This window comes from Corvus kubaryi, unplaced genomic scaffold (assembly GCF_017639235.1).
Source record: "Corvus kubaryi isolate FWS band 111438036 unplaced genomic scaffold, C.kubaryi_AGA036_p1.0 37391, whole genome shotgun sequence".
NCBI classification, from domain to species: domain Eukaryota; kingdom Metazoa; phylum Chordata; class Aves; order Passeriformes; family Corvidae; genus Corvus; species Corvus kubaryi.
Window position 1 is genome coordinate 2,678,571 of NW_024581130.1, and position 19,698 is coordinate 2,698,268.

Here is a 19,698-nt window from a genome sequence, read left to right on the forward strand (position 1 = left end):
CAGTGACTGTGTCTTCCTATTTTACATCTCCACTTCTCACTTATGACTACTTCCCATTTGGAAATTTCTGGCATGTCTGTTCTGCTCTTCTGATAATTAAGATAAGCTCTGTCTTCCATTTTCTCTGTCTACCCTTCTTGAGTCTGGCAAAAGACACAATTACTGCCTGTTAGTTTTTGAGGAAGACTGGATAGGAAGGTGGCCAGCTGGCTACCTCCCCCTCATTTCTTCTGATCCCTGGCCTTGCATCTGTAGGTGTTGAAATGGTCAGAGTATTCACCAAAGAGGTTATTGTTACATCTCCTGCTCCGTGGCTCATTCTCACTGCCATATTATTTGTGGAAACAACTTAAAGTATCTTAGATTCTGCTCATATGGATCCGAGTTCCTTTAAACATTAATTCCCTCCCCTTGTGGATATATTCCAGTGGCCTCTCTGTTACACAGATCTGTTGAATAGATGTGTCTATGAGAACAGTAACTGGAAATCATGGAAGTCACTTGTGGTGCTGGCCATACTCTTTCTGTGCATGTTTTGTTAACCCTTCTGAGTGGGTATCCTGTCGCACTGAACTGTGAGCATCTTGGGCCACAATTTCTGTGTACATGTGAGCTTATAGTGCACTCAATATGGTGGCACTAATCTTTCTGCTTCTGAATACTGTTGCTACAGAAATGTTTTATGGTAGTGTGGGTACCAGAAAATTAATGGGAATCCAGTTCAGCTTATGAGACAGATGGAAGTGGGGCTCCTCAGAGAGTGACTCCATCATAAAATTTGGAATTGTTTTACATTAGTGAAAGAGATAAGATTTTAAGATCTATTTTAAAAGAGGAAACTCATATTGTATTTTATTTATCCTTTATAAAATACTAATCTTAATGAAGTTTCTTTCATATATTTAAATCAGAGTAACAATGATATACTGTTTCCTTCAACTTCTCAGACACAGGCATTAACCATAACAGCTTTCGGATGCATTAGATTAGCATTTGTCTTTTATAAACCTAGCTAAAGTCCTTGCTATATGTTGCAAAAATGTATAATGTCCTGGAGCAATAGGGGAACTGTTCCCATCCTGTATTAACACAGGAACAAACAAACAAACACAAATGGTACCATTTTCCGCTTCAACTTCTACTGAATATGAGTCATTAAAGTGTAATGTCAAGTCTGAGTCATAGTTAAATTTGCAAAAGATCATTTGTCAATTAAGGAAGCTAAAGGTTGCTGCTGCCACCTGCATGTATGTAAACAATTGAATTTAGGAATCTCTGGTTTGCAGAAATTAAAAATGGTAACTGGGTGCTTTCTGTGAAATACTGCAATGAACTTTACAAAGACAGACAATACTACTCTGCTTAAGCTATAGCTAGAAAAAGCAAGTAGGAGAACCTCATATATGGTCAGCAATTCCAAGCCCTAATCCAGGCCAGTCCATTCAGCCTGGGGTCATCCTGATTTCTGTGAAAAGCATCACTGTACATTTTCTCTGGTTTTTCAAATCCATTCCCTTATAACTACTTCCTCTTGGATTTGTCATGTGAGAATATACTTGGTTTGCCAGTTGTTTTCGAATTCCCAGGTTGGATGAGTCCTGGTATCCTGTGTTTAAGTCTCATCACATACTGGATGTCTGTCATTTTAAATTTTCATTGACTAAGAAAGCTCCAGCTTTCTCTCCCACTCCCATACACATCCTGAGTGTTTCCTCCTTGTTAACTGTAACCATGTGGGACAGCGCAAAAGGCCTAAGAAACTGTAATATTTAACACATAGCACACACATCTCAGACCGTGTAAGCATTTGAGGGTTCAACTTCATGCTTAGTTTTGACAGCAATCCACACAAATCCCCTAAAACCCTGCTTCTTCATTTCCTTCAGCTGCAGGTCAGAAGCCTCTAGAGACTGACTCTAGATGGAGTCTTCTTATTTGTCTTGCTGTACAACTTGTTCTCTCACTTCCCCATCCTGAAAGACTGTGGAGACAACAGCAAATCCACAGAGGAAGAATCTGTTATAAATCCCTCAGATGATCAAAACTTTCATTCTGAGCTCACAGTCCACCATAAAAAAAAAAAAAAAAAAAAAAAAAGGAGGTTTTTAGTGTTAGTGCTCAAGGAATAATTTGTTTTCCTTGAAACAATGTAGTCATGAATTGCAAAACAGTGGAATCTGTCATATAGTTTGCAGCATGGTAATTGTGCGACTGAAGTTAAAAGCCCTTCCTTAGCTGAGCATGATATGCAAAAAAAAAAAAAAGGGGAGGCAGAAGGGAAATGTGCTTAGGGTTTGAAAAGGAGAACTGGAATATAAGACTTATGTTACCATGCCTTGCCACTAACTTCCTACTGTGTATTAAAAATAATTTTTTCTAAGGTAGATCACTGTAGAGAAAATACTTCTTCCTGATGCTAGAAAATGTTTCAGAGGCTTATTAAATGTCACAGTAATTATCACCCCTAGGAAAAGAAATCACTGACACAGGTAGAAAGGTGTGTCCTTACAGTTGTAGGTTCTTTAACTTGATGCTTTTTCCAGTTAATAATGAGAGGCTGTGCCAAACCTTGACTGGTGCCTGAATCATTTAGCCAATGCTCTGCCTTCTAAGGAAGGGCTGGAGTAATCCCAAACTGAATATCCATTTTCCCCTTATCAGGCACTCTGATGTCCTACAGCTCCTCAATCACAATCCCTCCATTACTAAATCAATAAGACCATCACCTGCCCACCAATGCACTTATGAATTGCCTTGCAGGTTTGATAATCCTGCCATTAGAGGCTTCAAAATGAAAGTCTGGATGACATCCTACTGACCTGGAAAGTTACTAGCTCAGGGCAGGCTTTCAGATATTTTCCCTAGCATCTGAACAATAAATGGGATTTAGATGGAAGTAGGGTGAATCAGTGTTACCACTCTGGGTATGCTCACTGAAAATCCCGCTGAAGTCCCTAAATTTCTAAATTCAGAACTTCTCTGAAGTGATTGTCATGATGGAACGAGTTGGATTGCTTCTATGTGGTAATAAGTCTTCCTGTGAGGATGTGAGACTTCTAACTCAGCTGACATCTGTTACACATTTAGTAGGGGTAGGGAAGGCAAGGCAAGACTATTCTCAGTGTGTTGGAGTAAGAAATTAATGACTCCAGATACATGGGATCTTTCTATATACCGAGGCAAGATAGCAGAAAATATTTAATTCATTACTAAGGCACAAGATTTGCAATACAGGATGTAAGTTGCAGAGCAAATAAAAAGCCACATTTTCAAATGAAGCTTTCTTCCAGCTTCTTTTATTAAAAAGGACAGGTAGGTGTTGCTGTGACTGTCAACCTGAGTAAGGAAGTGAAGAAGCAAACAGTTTAATCAGGTGATGTTTGGCTACAATTAGTAACTGTTCTTACAGATCTTCTCAGACACGTTTGTCACAGTTCAGTCAGTCTGTACTCAGGCCAGAGCCAGTTTATGTTAATTCCAAAGTACCTGTAGTTCTTCTAGAGTTCTGTGAAGCTTCATTACAAGATACATTTTGTTTTTCTCTTCAACTCATCCACAGGTTTAAAGCACCCAAGGAAATTTACAAATATGCTGTTTCATTTCACTTCTATGCATAAGTCAGTCTCTATGCCTATTTTGTGGATGGATAAAAGCAATAATCAGGTTAACAGTAGATCAACACCATAACTCTACGGTAATTCCAGGAGTCGCAGCCAGCTCTAGAACATGCAGTATAGTTTAAATACAAGCCTTCTTTCCTTTTAAGTATCTAATTAATAACAACTATTAGACAGCAATTTCTGAAGTAGGATAGTCTATTTAAAGTTTAGTACTGCAATAATTTCAATGCATTTTTTTTTCTATGCTACAACTTGAAAATTTTGTTTATATTGAACAGTAAATATTTTATCTGGGAAAATTGCATAGTCCAATGTCATGTTATGGCTGTGTTTATTGGATTCAATGCATCTCCACAAAGTGCTTATAAATCACAACTTCAGTAATCTCTATTTCAGATTGCATAAGCAGATGCCAGTGTTATGGTTCTGTACATTAACTGGTTATGATCGCAATAAAATCAATTATAAGAAATTCCATTTTGGAAGCCAGCACTATAAAGCAATTTTAACATTGGCAAGCTCCCATACCCTCCTGCTTCCACCTACAGTAACTCAAGTATAGTCATTGTCATGAAAGGTCACATTTATATTCATAACGAAAAATTTCTCAAATAAATTAGTGCTGAACATAAAGCATGCACCAGGCTCACTGACAGATTATTAAAAGGCTGCTCTTGCCAGAGAGCCAGCATTATCTTAATCTGGGGCACAGCCCTTTAGCTGTGAGCAGAGGGGCAGGAGCGTCACTGGACACAACTTCTTTCTCTTGCAAACACAACCTGCACATCCTCACCTTCCTGTAAGAGTGTTGTCTGAATGACATTGCAGGAACTTGGGAAGCATTTCTGCTCCATGTGTGAGGTATAGGTATCACCTCTAACAGCAAGGACATGAAAAAAATTCTGTGTAGCATTATATAAAGCATTATATAAAGCTGGATTATAGACTTTGAAATAAACTCCTTCCAAAGGCCTCCTGACAAATTTAAAAAATGAATTTTAGTTTCACTACAGTTATAAACACCAGACTTCCCTGCAGGCAAAACAGAGGTTTACTTTTCCATGCCTGTTACTGAGCCAAGTTCAGTTCCTTGATAAACCTTCACAAAACTGTAAGATACAAAGGACTAGAAAACAGGTCAGACCCAAATCTCCTGTAAGCTAACGAAGGTTTTTGTGAAGTTGGTGTGGCTGCAGAGATTTATTTGGGCTATCCATTGCCCCAAAATAGAATTATCAAAAAGTGTTCCTTGTATAAAATGAGTATATCATATGGAAGAATTTTCATTATGCTACTAAAGGTGCTTCCATTTTCTGGTTTGTTTGGTTTTTTTTTTTTTAAATAATCTGGACTATTGTAAGTCTATCATATCATTTACATGAAAAAGTTGCATTTAGAATTAAAATTATCCTGATATAAAATTATATAAAATTACCCTGTAATTACCTTGGATCTTGGACTAATAAAAATGTGCACCTTTGCCCCCACAAATGTGATTAGAAGGTTGACCTTCAATTCTACAAGCATCTTAGTAGTCCAAGTCCCAAACTTGAAAAGGACAGAAGTTGTCAGAGACCAGGCAAGTGTCTTTCTGTTAGCTGAAATTGTGTTTTAATAGGTTATATTTGCAAGACTGCTAAACTGGAGAGTGGCCATCCTCTAGTCTCTGAAGATTCTAGCTCTTCATTTACTTGACTAAAGTGCTCTCCCACTGTTTGGTGGTTCCATTTAAACACGTTTGTCAGACATGTACTGATGCTTTTTCAATGGCAGTATGTTTCGCGATTAATTTTTCCCAATTTTTGTGGCGTTTCATTCATTTTGATGAAGTTCTATATTAGGTTTTGAGTTTACAGCTCAAGCTGGAAGTGTAGCCCAAAGATAGGATGTAGCAAGCCCCAGTATTGTGGGGGAAATTGCCAACTGACACCGGTCAGTTTTCCCCAGCCTTTCTTAATTTCTTGCTGTTACTGAACAGAACAGCTGGAGTACACCCCGCAGAAAATAAATCCCGTGCGTGGAAGTGTAAGTCAGGGCTCAGAGTCTATGGATTTTTGTGGAAAGAGCTAGCAACACAGCAAGCAGAATAAAGAGCTAGCAGAGGTCGGAACCGCTTTTCTGATTAATGTGAAATTTCCCCCTTTTAAAATCAACCGATTGAGTGACTCATACTGTTTGCAAGGCACTTTTCTTTTCAGCATCGAAAACAGACCTTCTGTTTCAATTAAAAAAATCAGTTCACCTGAATCTTATTCACATTTTTTAGATCTTCCACCACCACCCGACCCGCCCCCCGGTCAGGGTTTAAGGCAGCCCATAGTGCCCGGCCAGCGCGGAGGCTCTGCCGAGAGGAAGGGGAGCTCTCTGGAGAGGCAGCACGCAGCCAACGTAGATGACACAAAGAGCTCCCTGGACCGGCCTGCTAGGACATCACTAGAGTGGCAGCGGCAAGCCCAGGAGTGGATAAGCTCTACAGACCGCCAAGAGGATTTCAGGAAAGCCCAACACAAACAAGCCTTCGGATCAGGTGTGTGTGTGCTGCACCAGCAGCTCGACACCCCACCCTCTGCTGAGGGGTTCTGTGCCTGGCAGGACTCTAGGATCACTTCACAGCTCTCTCTCTGGGAGAGCACTGGCGAGGGTCAAGCTGGAAAATAAGGAAAGGCCTAGTGAAACGAGAGCTTGTGATCCAGCTATCTTCCCTCCTGCAGCAGTGAAATCTCATTAGCACCTGATTTGGTGCACTCTTTACAGTGTTGTGGAAATTAATAATGTTCTCAAGCATAGCAATGGAGACAATAGGAACAGTTTCAGGCCAGCAAGGAAGGAGAGTTTTTCGAGTATCTTTTGTTAGATGTATTTATTTATACATATAGGGCCATATTTTCCAGTTCTTTCAACCTGCTTCCAAGTTGGCAGCTGTTGCTTTTCCATGTCTGCAAGAAGACTGATCCTTCTGAGCTACTGACATTCTTTTCATCTGTATTAAAAACCCTCTCGTCTCTTTATTAAAGGATATGACCAAGTAGCATTCATCTCTTAAGCCCAGAAAGATGACAGCGCAGGTTTTCACCTTCATACAGGACCTGCACCTTGCCCCAAGCTGACTTTAGCACCTAAATGGATTTCAAGTCTGCACAAATGTGCACAGGAGGTGATGCTGGGCTCTGGAGTTGTATTTCTACAACATTCACAGCTTCCTTCTGTCAGCCTGACCTCAAGTAAAAGCCGCTGTTCCATCCTAGGGCATTTTCTTTAACCCAATAATCACCTCATTCCAATGCAGGGCTGATTAGAGTGATACAAGAGGACAATTAAGAGGATTTAAACAAAAAATTATACTGCATGTAAAGTTTTCTGTAGGGTTACACTGTTTCTTCACTTATGTACGTAGCTCCCACAGTCACACTAGAGGTACTCTTATCATCCATCTTTTTCTTGATTTTATTCAACTCTTAATGCTCCTTGTTAATCTAACACATTAATACCATTGACATAATAACAAAAAAATAGAAGTGTGCTGACAAATCTGCCATGGGGACAGGATTTACTGAATAAAGTCCTCCTAGGGAAAAGAATGCTACCTGTATTTAAGATGTAAATATTTTAAATACAATCCATATTTAAAAATGTAGCAATAATGGCACAGTTAAAACCCCCCTAATATGTTGGCTGCATAAACAAGTGAGTGGCTGTTCATGTTCTGAAATCATGATGTGAAGTCACAGTTTAAAAATAGTGTGTGAAATTCATGCTGCTTGGTGAAATGGCAATTTTAATTGTAATGTACAAGATGTACAAACATATAGAAAATAGCCCAAATATACTCTGCACTTCTCATTTCCCTGCAAATTATTATTATTAAGAATGCTTCTTTGACCTGCTCAGAATGAAGTCCCTTCTTTTTCCTTTGTCTCACAAGTGTACAAATAGAAGTTGTCATTTATTCTGTGATGCAGAGCTTATACAGCAGTAAAATTCCCATCCTCCAGGGCATGCATTTATCTGTCCATAAATAAAGAGAACTTGATCATGACACCTCCAGTGCCCTACACAAGCATTTAATTTAGGATTGAAGTGGTTATAGGTATCCTCTTCTTGTCAAATTCAGGATGCTGCGAGCAAGTGCGTATCCTTTTTTATGCATAAAAAAGGACACCTCTAGGAGATGAGTTTACCCTGGCGTGAGGAGTTCATAAAGTTTGTGCACAAGATGGGCCAGAGCTTCATATCAGTCTGTCTGCATTCTCATTCCAGCCTCTTGCACTGCAGCTTTCTTGCTCTGCATTCTTGTCTCTGTTAGATTTAAAAAAGGCTGCTCTTGTGCCTAGTGCTGGTTTATACCATTAAATTTGGGTGTTTTAATAATATTAATTGTGCTTCCCTTTTCCTTTATTATTGGCATAGTTCTTTGGAAATCTATTCTGTCCCAGTTTTCAATACATTTCCAAAAAGAGTTATTATTAGCTATCAGCTTCCAGAAAATAGCTAATTTGCAACTTAGGGGGTTTCATTCAGACGTTGCCAAGCTGTGAGTGAAATTTTGAAAGCAAGACCTTTAGTTTGAAGTTGAATAGAATAAAAATACCTAAGTCTGAGATCCGTGTTTCCACTGGTGGCTTTCAGTATAAACAAGATCACTGAGTTCCTGGCAGTGGCTTCATTGTAGAACTGCAGTTAAAGCACATCAAATATGACATTCTCAGCTCCCCCTCTGAAGAAAGTGGTGCTAGATCAGGTTACAATAGTTCTGATAATAGGAAAAGCCTTTTGGTTATTTTCTGGGGTATAGAAGCATTGTTGCGCACACATATCCTGGTTTCACGGGGGCTAGAATTGTATCTTCAAATTAAAGGCTCAGTATTTCAAAGAGAAAGGCACCAACAAAGCTTCCCCATATTCTTTGCAGGCCTGGCCATGGGGCACTGTTTGGAGTGTTTAATAAATGTGAGCCCATTCTCAGGACTGGAGACAGCTACTTTTCGTGTGCTAGAATGTTGTGTAAAATCTAGCCTTTATTTTATGTCACAATTACTTATTTTATGGATTATGTTTATTTTTGAGGGCACAACAGATAATTCAACATACCATATGCTCTATAATGATAATGCACTTTATATTTATTCATGGCCGTTTTTCCTCAATATTTCATTGAACCCGAAGGAGGCCTTATCCTGAGTCCACAAGCTAGAAAAACAAATCAATTGACTATATATGTCATTTTCCAACTCTTCTGCAATGCTAGTGACTTTTGTTTTCATCCTTTAAAAATGTATCCAGCTTTCTGCTAAACTGATTTATGCCACTTGCTTTATTGCTGCCTTAATGCAAACTGTTCCATATTTTAGCCAGCCTTTGGAAACCAGGTTTGCAGCTAACTCTATTGTTAGGTCTTGATATATAAAAAACAAGTAACATAATTTAGGAGAGACTGTGGCTGTTAAATGCCATTTTACTGTGTCTTTCAAGCATTTCTTTTTATTTCCTCAAGGACAGCACATGGTCACAGCACAAAACACTGGAATGCCCTTCCGTCCTGCAGCACAAATATTCTGGTCCCTTGGGCACGACCAGAGGGAGATACTTTGGCAGGGAAAGAAGTCAGCTGCCTGCCCTCTTCTGCAGCAGATTTACCTTACAAACAGGCTGTTCAACAGCAGCTCACATGGGGAATCCCTGCATCCTACTCACTTGTGGCAAGAGGCACAAAGAATGAAATCCTGAAAAGAAAAATCCTGAAAAGTTTTTTCCACAAATTTGTTCTCGTTTAGCACTTCTCCAAGTTAATTATGCCTCTGCTGCAGTCTTTGCAAAGGCTTCAAGCTTGTGAATAAAAGCATTTTTTATCTCCTCTTTCTTTCCAAACATCCCCACCTACTTTTCCTTCTGTGTTCCTGCCCTCCATCAAAGAAAGTCCATTTCTCCTCATAAGGTTGTTTAAGAGTGAAGACAATTGGAAAAGCAAATTAAAGAAAACCCTTTTGGCCTAGATTCACTTTGAAAAAAGGCAAGAATAAGCAGTAGAAATCCCACTGATTTCAGAAGGGGCAATTGCTCTGTTTGAGTTTAGGCGTATATACTCATACTCTTTCTTGAATCAAACTATATTTAGCAAGATCTCTTTCTTCAGCTTCTGAGATGGCAAAAGTGGATCACACACAGCAAAGAAATAGAATAGTTCTTCTATTTCAGTGTTAAATCAGTGCTGCTGTTATGCTTCTTAGATTTGGATTATTACAACAATATCTCCAGGAAACTCTAATCAGAAGTGATGTCTTGTTTTACTTCATGCTGTATGAAGACATACAGTCTTATGCTTTATTGCTATTAATCCTGCTCTTGCAAGCAGTTCATTATTACAGGTCTTCACAGAAAAATAATCCAAGCGAGCAAAAGTAAGCCTTTTGTTCATAATGGAACATGAAAAAGATGCAGGATTATTTATCCACCCCAAATATTACAACTGCAATGTATAATATAATATTTTCCAATGTAATTCAACACCAGTTAAAAAAAAATTTTCAGTGTACTTTGCATCGTTAGAAATACTGAATTGCTGGAAGCTAATTAAATTAGCTGATATTGTAGTTCTTTATCTAAACTGATTGAGGTAATGTTGCCATGATTTAATCTAAAGAAAAGGAAAAAGCACATTTATGTAGGCTTGAAGCAAAAATCTAATCATAGCTTCATTGTTTTGGAAATTGCGTGTTCACCTATTTTTATTAAAGTATCTATGATTCATGATCTCTTATTCATAATGAATCTAGACTTTTTATAATTAATACAAACTGACTTAGGCGTTTACAAGGAAGCAAGATTTAAATTCATACTGGCTTCTCTGTCCTTGGGATACAACTCTTAGTTTTTTCTTCGGTAAAATTGTCATGCTATAAAGCAAGACAAAAGACAGATACAAATGAGTATGATGTGCATAAATTAATAGCTTGTTTATTCCTATTTCGAGGACTTTATTGGTACTTATTTTGCTTTGTTTTGCTTTTCTAGAAGAGGCACTCGTACCATATAGTAAACCCAACTTCCCATCCCCTGGTGGCCACAGCTCTTCAGGAACATCTTCTTCTAAAGGATCGACTGGACCTAGAAAAGGTGAAGTCTTGCGAGGAGGTCACCAACGCAATGCCAGTGACCTTCTCGATATAGGCTATGTGGGATCAAACAGTCAAGGACAGTTTACTGGTGAATTATGTAAGTTTACCTCTAGCTCCAGTTAAAACTTTCAAATAGATAAAAAGAAAAAAGGTATATAAATCTGTTGTGAAGAGAGTAGCAAGTTGTGTGTGATAATCAGATTAAGCTTTATCCAGATCTTTTTGCCTTCAGAGGTGTATTGCATGTGGTGGCAAACAAATGCTGTCCTTCTGTTCTTTGGTTTGGACCAGTTCACGTCTGTGGAAGCCATGCCAGTGTTAACTACATGGTACATCGCTCTCTGTAATGCTAGTAAAGCGTGGGGAAAATTGAGACAAGATTCTAGTAACTTAGAATTTTTCTTGGCAAAGTCTAGTGTGCTTGTCTTGGAAATGCCACTGACAGATTTCCTCAGCCTTCTCCTTAATATCCTGTTGCTTGATGAGCAGTATTCTCTTAGATGGAGGTCCTCTTTTCTTGGTTGTGTAGCCCAGTTTTTCAGTTGTATATCTCCATTTTTTTCCTCAGTATCCCAGGACAGGGAAATTTTTTTCCAAATTCGTTTTCTATTATCACTCAGTGTCTGTTAAACTTTGTATAAGACCGTGTTGATGCTTTGTACATGCTGGCAGCACCAGATGCCCAAAGGCTTGACTCTGTTGTTTGAAAAAATACATCAAAACCCCAGCATGCTAGGGCATACTGGTGTGTTTAATAAATTTATTAATGGTAATAAAAGCAGTGGAGCTCTTGGCATGTCTGCGTCCTCTTGCTGCAGTCAAACCCTCAGCACCTCCTGGCAGTTACTGCCCTGTAGCTGTCAGAGAGTTAATGGTGACCCACGAGCCCTGAAATGTGCAGTCTCAGATACGGTGCTGGTAAGTGCTAAATTTTGGCATCCATCGCTTTTCATCTTAGAAGCAATTAACCCTCTTCTCACAACCTATTGAATATTCATCCTGTGCTGCAGTAATATTGCCATAGGCTTTGTTTTGTGTGTTTTTTTCTCCTTATTACAACCTCTTTCTCTCTCTTTGTTTCTCTCTATAGAGTAGTTGAGAAGACACATTGCAAGCTGCTCTGATGGACCATCAGGTCTGAACTCATGGAAGTGATGACACTAAACAGTGCAATGAACATTTTCTTTATTTATGTATTATTAAAAGAACTGTAAATGCAATGTAAAGACACACAGCCACACATATCCCACAGATACTTTACTTGTGTTCTTCTCTTTAATACACCATCCACCTTAAACTATTCCTTGTCAGGAGTATATAAAAAAAAGAAAGAAAAAAAAAAAAAAGTCACCCTCCAGGATGAAAAGGATTTCCTTCTGTATATAATTTCTTTTGTTGCATTGCTATGCAAGCTCACCTTCTTTTTAGCTATGTTCATATTCATGTCTGTTTTTACTGGTCTGTTGTACTATATGTGAATTAATAGGCTGTGGTGCCATATATTAACTTTAAATTGTGTAACTTTTATGTTTAAAGTTTGCACTGCAATTTTATTTGGTGATAAGCACAAAACTCTACTCCTCATGACATGAAGAAAAAAGAGACTGAATGTGTGAAGAAGGTTTACGTCCTGTAAGCTACTTTGGGTAACGCTGGATGTAAAGGAGTATGCTAGGTGGTTTTCCATTGGGGTGTAGAAATGAGAAAGTGACAGGCAAAACTGATGTCAGTGAAGACATTAGAGACAGATTTAAACCTTTTAAAAGCAAGCAACATAGTTGCTCTTCCTATTTAAGAAGGGGTCAGAAGTTGGAAGTGTGAGATTAATGAGTGAACATGAAAACTAAAGGTAGCATGAGATGGCCTAGACCCTTTCATTAGTCTGATACCCTTAGTATCTGCTTTTAGCCATCCCATGCCACTAAGTAAAGGGGAAGAAAAACAAACCTTTCTACAAACAAAAGAACTTAAGGTGTTTCACTAAAGCTGTTTTTATTTTGCAGTTTTAAAAGAATTATTACCATCAATTTCTCCAGCCCAAAATATAGGAGATTTTCCAGGAGAAACAAACCATATAAACATAAGGAATACTTAGTAAGAAGATAAGAATGCAATTTATTATTAAGACATATATTCAGGCTGCTTCCAAAAAATTGAAATGTCAGAGTATCTTATTTCATCTTTCCAATACATGTACAGTAGGACAGAGGATAAAGCTGCACCACTGAAATTCATGACATTAATTGTTTTGATGCAGTCTACACAACCCTTTCTGTTCCATACCTGAAGTCTGCAAGAGCTGAAGTTGGATCCACTAAATTTGTAGTAAAATGTTTAGTGTTTGGAAGGAAAGCAATGGTCAAATTATTTTTGGCTTGCATTAAGTATATTTCTGGCAATACAATATATCTAAAAAAATTGGATATAAGCAAAAAAAGATCTTTGACCTGTGTTTTAGTGAGTGGCTTCAAACTCTACTATGATGAGGAGATAACACGTGTTTCTACAGTTTTTGAATAAACCAGACTCTGTAAGTGGACATTAATGACAGCATCCTGTCTCTTCATTAATTTTCGTGACTTTGTCCAAGTCTTCTTTACCTCTCAAATCTCAAAGAGTAAATTCTCAAGCTCTTCTTAGAATATTGTATGTGGATAACCCACCCATTATTTTGATGCTTAATTTAAATATTGCATCTTACAGCTTATTTCTGTTAGTTATCTGACCGTGAACACAAGTTTCCATTGAATACCCTTTTCATATAACCAGTCTATGTTGTTTTATATATTGCCTTGGAGCTCACCAGTATTAAGAACACTTTTAGTCATGGCAGAATTTTAGGAAAGGAAATTACGATGCTAAATATGTGTTGCTTTTCATTTCATTAACTTGTTCCATGATAAGATAAAACACTACAGCCATCAACTATAACTCAGCACTATTGAATATTGAAAAATGCTAGTTAACTCCCATAAGGTCAAGATGTGTTGTTTAGCAAGTTACAAACAAAAAAAAAGTTGAGGAAAAAAAGTATGAATTTATTTACATGTGTGACCAATGAGTATATGTCATTTTCCTGCTTGTTAAAACACTATCGTAAAAACATTATTTAAAAATATGAAAAAATGTTCAAGTAAGATAAAGAATGCAGCATAATTACATATGTATGGTTTTTATTTTGGTATTGCCGTATGAAGAGAAGACTATTCAGAGTACAATTCAAATTTAATTCTCTGGAAAATGTTTAACTCAGTCACCAATAGTTGGTTTTTTCCCCGTTTAATTCAAAGGCTTGTGCTGAGCTTTGGTGGAACACCTTACTCACTCTGTTCTATTCAAAATTCAGTATCCTTAGAGGTTGATAAAGCCATTCCAATTACTTTCAAATATGTGTTTTATCTCTTCCACTGGAAAGTAAATGTGTGTCAGTATTAAAGCTGTGCAGTACCATGATATTCACTAACTTGTCCATCTGCTTCTGTACATTTTTGTTCATTAATAATTTGCTTACAATATTACATAAGGTGTTGTTGTGTATGGCAAAGTGTCTCCATTATCTTACAGGTGATGTCTCTTCTTTTTTTTTCTCTCTCTTTTCTATACAGTGTACTTCCAATGAACCACAGTACATATTTTTTAAAATGCCATTTAATTTACTATTTTAAAAGAAGTATTCTTCTTTTTTTAAAAAAAAAATGAAAACATTTATTGTGAATAATGTGTTTAAAGAAAAGGGATGTTGTGGCAGCACTTAGAATTGTTTTTTAATTTGTTTTTTTTAAAAAACTGTTTATTGGCTACAGTTTGTTCACGAAAAAGTATGACCTCTTAATGTGTTTCATTGGTATTGTTAGTGCAGCAAAGTTTAATTGGCATAAGAAGTTGGTTAATAGTACTGTTGAAGTGTGTATTGTATATTTACTGGGGAAAAAATAAAACATATTCACATTTCAAATCTATGTTAAAAGACCTTGAGTAAGGAGTCAATATGTGAAAACCCAAACAGGGAAAATCAGGCAATAATAACATAGACTGAGCTATAATCATCACTGTCCACTTACAGGTGACAAGGAGCATTTTATACACTTTTTTGAGCTAAGCTACGAGCCAGTGGTAAACATTGCCTGTCCTAGGGGTTTCTGTCTATACTGGAATAGTTGTACCAGAGTAATTACACTGACACAGCTGTTCCAGTGAATATTCTGTTTGTAGCTGTGCTCTCTCAGTGTGAGGTTAACACTGCAGGGGCACAGCTTGCTCTGCCTAAACCCCACAGACCCGTGGATGTGTAAATCCTGGTCTGAACCTTCAGACCTGGGGTTTGGTACTGGTAGAGTTACTGCCAACCCAGTCCAGAATACCCCAAAATGTATGGATAGGTGCTAGGTCAATTTTTCTCAATCTTTGCATTGAATACATGCTCAGTTTTAAATGCAGGAGGGCTGAAGGACCAAATAATGCATTTGTTCCATGTGCTTCAGTGGTGTATTGCTGTATGGGCAGCCTCTTCAGTGATGCAAAGAACAGAGTTTTTTTGGTTTTTGGGGTTTTTTTTTAATTATTTCTCAAGTCTGTATCCAAGTCAGTAAATCTTTCGAATACCTTTTGGTTGTCACCTGAAATGCAACAGAAACACCGTTCCTTGGGAAAAGTACAAAAGATAAGGTGCACGGAATGTTTTTAAGTATATTTATTTAACTGTACACCAGTGCAAAAGGAAGACATGACTGTTAGAAATAATTGTATGCTGGTTTATGCTTGCCTCAGCCCATACATTGCCAGCCATGAGAAGAGGTGTGTACTGAGGCTGAGAAAGAGTCCTCACAACTGAAAGATGAAAGGGAATAAGGTTGGGGGAGATTTTGGCAGGAAATTTTATTTAAAAAAAAAAAAAATACAGGCAGCTCCTTTGGCTTGTCAATTTAGCAGTTATGGGTTTTTTTTTTATGGTTAATGGCCTTGTGGAGTTTTAGCACGGGAGCTAGAAAGAAAAAAGTTGACATTCTTTTGTAAAGATTGGGGGATACTTGTTTGCTGAGGGGAGGATTTTTTAATTTCATTTTTATTTTTTTAACACATGTTTTGTGTTCCATCTATCTGGAACACATTAGCTAAAAAATAAATTGTTTTTGAAAACCATGTGGGCAACAGACAATTACTTTAGGAGGCACATTCAAATAGCAGGAAAAAGGGAAAAACTAATATTAAAATAAGGAACACATACTGGTTTAGAATCAGCCAAGTCCACCACAGTTTCACATGCAATTTTGAATGGTATAATAATATGTAAAAACTTCATTGCTTTTGGTTTTCATACCAAAACAAATTATCCAAAATCCATAGGAGGCCTAGATCGTCAGGACACTAAATCTGGTGCTTTGTTTTAAATATGTGGCTAATCCAAGCTGGTGAGACTGGAGAATGCTCGGGGTTGTAGAAGGCCCCAGCCCTGGCTGCTCAGACCCCAGAAAGTCTCCAGCAGGGAAGCCCTCATGGCTTTAGGCTCAGCAGGTTTCCCAGGCATGTCAGAATGCACAGGATGGTCACTTCTCTGAGGATGGAGTTTTCAGGGCAGGGAAGGTCTTCAATGACTGTGGCACCATTGGTGGTTTGCATTGAGCCCACTTAGTCAGGCACATCTCACATTTTGGGACCATCCTCCCCGATTCTTGTTTCAGTGCTCTCCTGCTGTGGTCTGTGCACTCAGTGCTGATGCTGTTCCCTGGATCTGGGGCTTCTGGCATGGGGGCTGCAAGAGCAGAAGAGCCATGGAAGTACTCTGCATGCACTGAGTGGCTGGATATATGGATAAATGCTTTATTAATTCAGGGGGACCGGGGAACACAGGAGAGCAGTGGCACCAAACATCTGCTCTGCTGTGTCTAGCTTGTTCCCTGTTTCTCTTTAGGACTGAGCTCTTTCCTGCCAACACTCCTCCATCCAGATTAACAGATACAGATATCTCATGGAACCCAGAGGAGATTTAGGGCCATGCCTTCATGCATGGTGGACTGGTTATTTGGGGAGAAGTAGCCCTGAGTTCCACTGCTGGTGTGATGACTAGATTCCTCTCTAGCCTGCCTTTATTTAACTGTGTAGCTACATCCAGGAAGACCCCAGCAGAAAACAAGTTCCTAGAGCAGAGCTCAGTATTGCAGCATCTCTTCTGGTGTGTGACTCCTTATTCAGTCTGTTTTAGACAGTCCTGAGTTCACTGCTGAATTCTCGCCACATCCTGAGGAGGCAGGTGGCTTATGCTGACATTTAGGCAAGTGAGGTTGTTCCTCTTGCTTTAGCAGAATGGAAGAAAAAAACCAAACAAAAACAAAAAGACACCAAAATTTAAACCTTTCACTTTAATACAAACCTTTTAAAACAATGCTCAAAAACCCTAGAAAACAGCATTCCAGATGTACGTTTGACATTTTTTTTTGTTTCTCTTGGTATTTGTTTTGGCTACCATGGAAATGATTGATATGTTTTTTTCAGAGCCATTACCCTGTCCCTGCACCCCCTACCCCCTGCATTTTCCAGTACTTATCTTTCATCTGTAGAGAAGTTATGGTAGAGAATAATGACATTTGTGTACTTACATTGTTCTAATTTTAAGCAACAAGGTGCACAGTTGCATTCAGTTCAATTGATCAAAGCCAGATGGGCACAAAATGTTTGTGGGGTTTTTTTCCTTAAAAGGCCTGCTACTATTTGTGCTGATATTTGTTCCCCACTTATGCTGATCAGTGCATCTTTTGCCTTCAAGGATGCCATTAGTAATTCTCCTTTGTGTTCAAAAGCAGGAATCCATTGTGCAGCACTTGGAGAGCCACTCGGATGCAGGTAAAGAATATAACAGCTTGAGCAAGTGCTAATTAGAACCAATTAAAGTTAATTGACCTCCTTTGGCAGTAAAATGCATGATAGAACTTGCTCTGTCCTTGCAAAATGGAGATCTTGCCTCTAAGCATAAGAGTGAATCAGGGTTTCATGTATCAGCCCGTAGTAATTACGTGGATATAACAACCAGGAAGCTGCTTGCTACAATTTGTTCTAATAACTGAGCTCTACTGTATCAGGGCAGCGCAATAAAAGTGAGATTTCTGCTCCAGTCTATTTAAAAACCTAATTTTTACAGAGCAAATGGGCATCCCAAGATACCGATACTAATCTCTAGGAATGAGTTGGCAGAAAAATAGAGTCCCTTTTATAGGTAAGTAATGGTGTGAGCATAAAAAAAGGGCAGTTTTACACCTGCTGGTTGGAAATAGCCCTGATGCTCAGAGGTTGCATCTATCCTGGGCAGTGGGGGTGAGCTCTGGCAGGCCTGCATTGGTGTTTTGTGTGGGTGAAGGATCTGTCCCCACTTCAGTGGGGCTCCCCACTGAACCTTGGCATGAGATTGCCTTCTGCAGACTTCTGTTTGAAAAGGGGCACTGGCAGCCATCCAGCTGAGGTTTGTGGTGCTGCAGGACTGCACCACTACCATGGGCACCACTGTGGACATGGTCAGAGGTACCCAAATAAAAGAGAGAGAAAGAGCAGGGGAAAGAATGAAGGGTATGAAATGCAAAACTGTATGAATTCAAAAGCATCAGTGGTGGATGCTGAACTATACATCGCTGTGAAAAGTTGAAAAGCCATTTTTACTAGTCAACCAGAATTGATCCAGTTTCCATGACCATGCTTTGATGACTTTTTGCTTGGCAGGAACTGTATGCGACTGATTTTGCTGCTAACTTGGCCTTACTATGAACAGCAATAAAGGTGTTAGTCAGGTGGGGACTTTGATGTGACCAGTAACATCACTCTCCCTTCAGGGAATGTTCTGTGCTGGCTTGTTAATGAATTTCTTTCCTAATGAATATCATTAAAAATCCTTTGATTAGCTATTTGTGTGAATGCCCTTCCTTTTCCTCTAAGCTGCTACTTGCACGAGTGGCAGCAGGATTTTGCCCTAGGCAGAAAGCACGCAGCTCTATTCCTCACCTCATGAACACAAGTCTGAGGCAAACAGCAACAGGAAAGAGGGTGAAAAAAACATAAGAAAAATAAAAAAAGACCTCACGGATGAGTTGAAGTTATTTTCTACACATGTACAACCTGAGCAGGCACCAGCATTCAGATGGGACTGTCATTAGGGGAAATGAAGAGCAATAGGTGGTGATGGTGAAGCATGCAACAATAATTTACATACACCTCAAGTGCCAACAGGCAGAGAAACAAATAAAGCTATAACATGGGGAAAGGAAATGCCAGAGAATAAATGGACCGCAACGAGCAAACAAAAAATGCCATGTCATAAAATGTAGCAAAAGGGCTGGAAAGCAAAATTAAAAACAAAACAAGGCATTTCAGATTCAGGGCACCTTAATGAGATATTGATGGCACAGAAATTGCCTACTCCTATGCAAGAGAAAAGGAGACTGAGAAACACAAAAACAATTAGGAAACAGATTTGGCCATCTAGGGTTTAATAGAAAGAGATGTGGCATAGCAGAGTACAATTAATCACCAATTGCCTGAAACACTTTCCCAAGCTACTGCAGACCTGTCTCCCCTGCTCCCAATCTTAAAATGACAGTCACCCAATCCAGTTTGTAGTGAAAATAAACCTCTCTGCCATTCCTTTCCCAGTCCCTCAGATCTTCCAGTGAATTGCAGACACTGATAAGTAAATATTTTTTATTTACTCTGGTGTCACAGGCTTCAAACTATCTTCAGCCTACCCACCCCCTTCTTCCTTCTCTTTTCCCACCAGGCATAAACTTGATCTGCATATTTTCCACCTTGTTGTTAGGCACATAATGAGGCTTTTCTATTTTTGTCCTTCTTTGCCCAGAAAGCTGTCTTAGCCACGTCATGCTTAGGGATGTATAAAAGTTCACTTTATATTAGATCTATGTGGGATGTGAGGTTTAAGTTTAAACTAGGTCACTGGGTGCCTTTAGAGCATTTGTAACTAAGGGAGA

At 38.7% G+C, this 19,698-nt stretch overlaps 1 protein-coding gene across 12 annotated transcripts in view; it reads left to right on the forward strand.

Annotated features, from left to right (window-relative positions):
* Positions 1-18,616, forward strand: part of ROBO2 (roundabout guidance receptor 2) — a 1,044,190-nt gene extending 1,025,574 nt beyond the window's left edge. For 6 of the 12 annotated variants that reach the window (XM_042038141.1, XM_042038139.1, XM_042038144.1 and 3 more), the window contains 3 exons: positions 5,887-6,147; positions 10,629-10,829; positions 11,823-18,616. In XM_042038141.1, coding sequence (XP_041894075.1) covers positions 5,887-6,147; positions 10,629-10,829; positions 11,823-11,824 — 464 coding nt within the window. In that variant the 3' untranslated portion in view covers positions 11,825-18,616. The remainder of the gene's footprint in view (positions 1-5,886; positions 6,148-10,628; positions 10,830-11,822) is intronic. The other 6 variants (XM_042038146.1, XM_042038149.1, XM_042038150.1 and 3 more) reach the window with 3 other exon arrangements.
* The last annotated feature ends 1,082 nt before the right edge of the window (positions 18,617-19,698 follow it).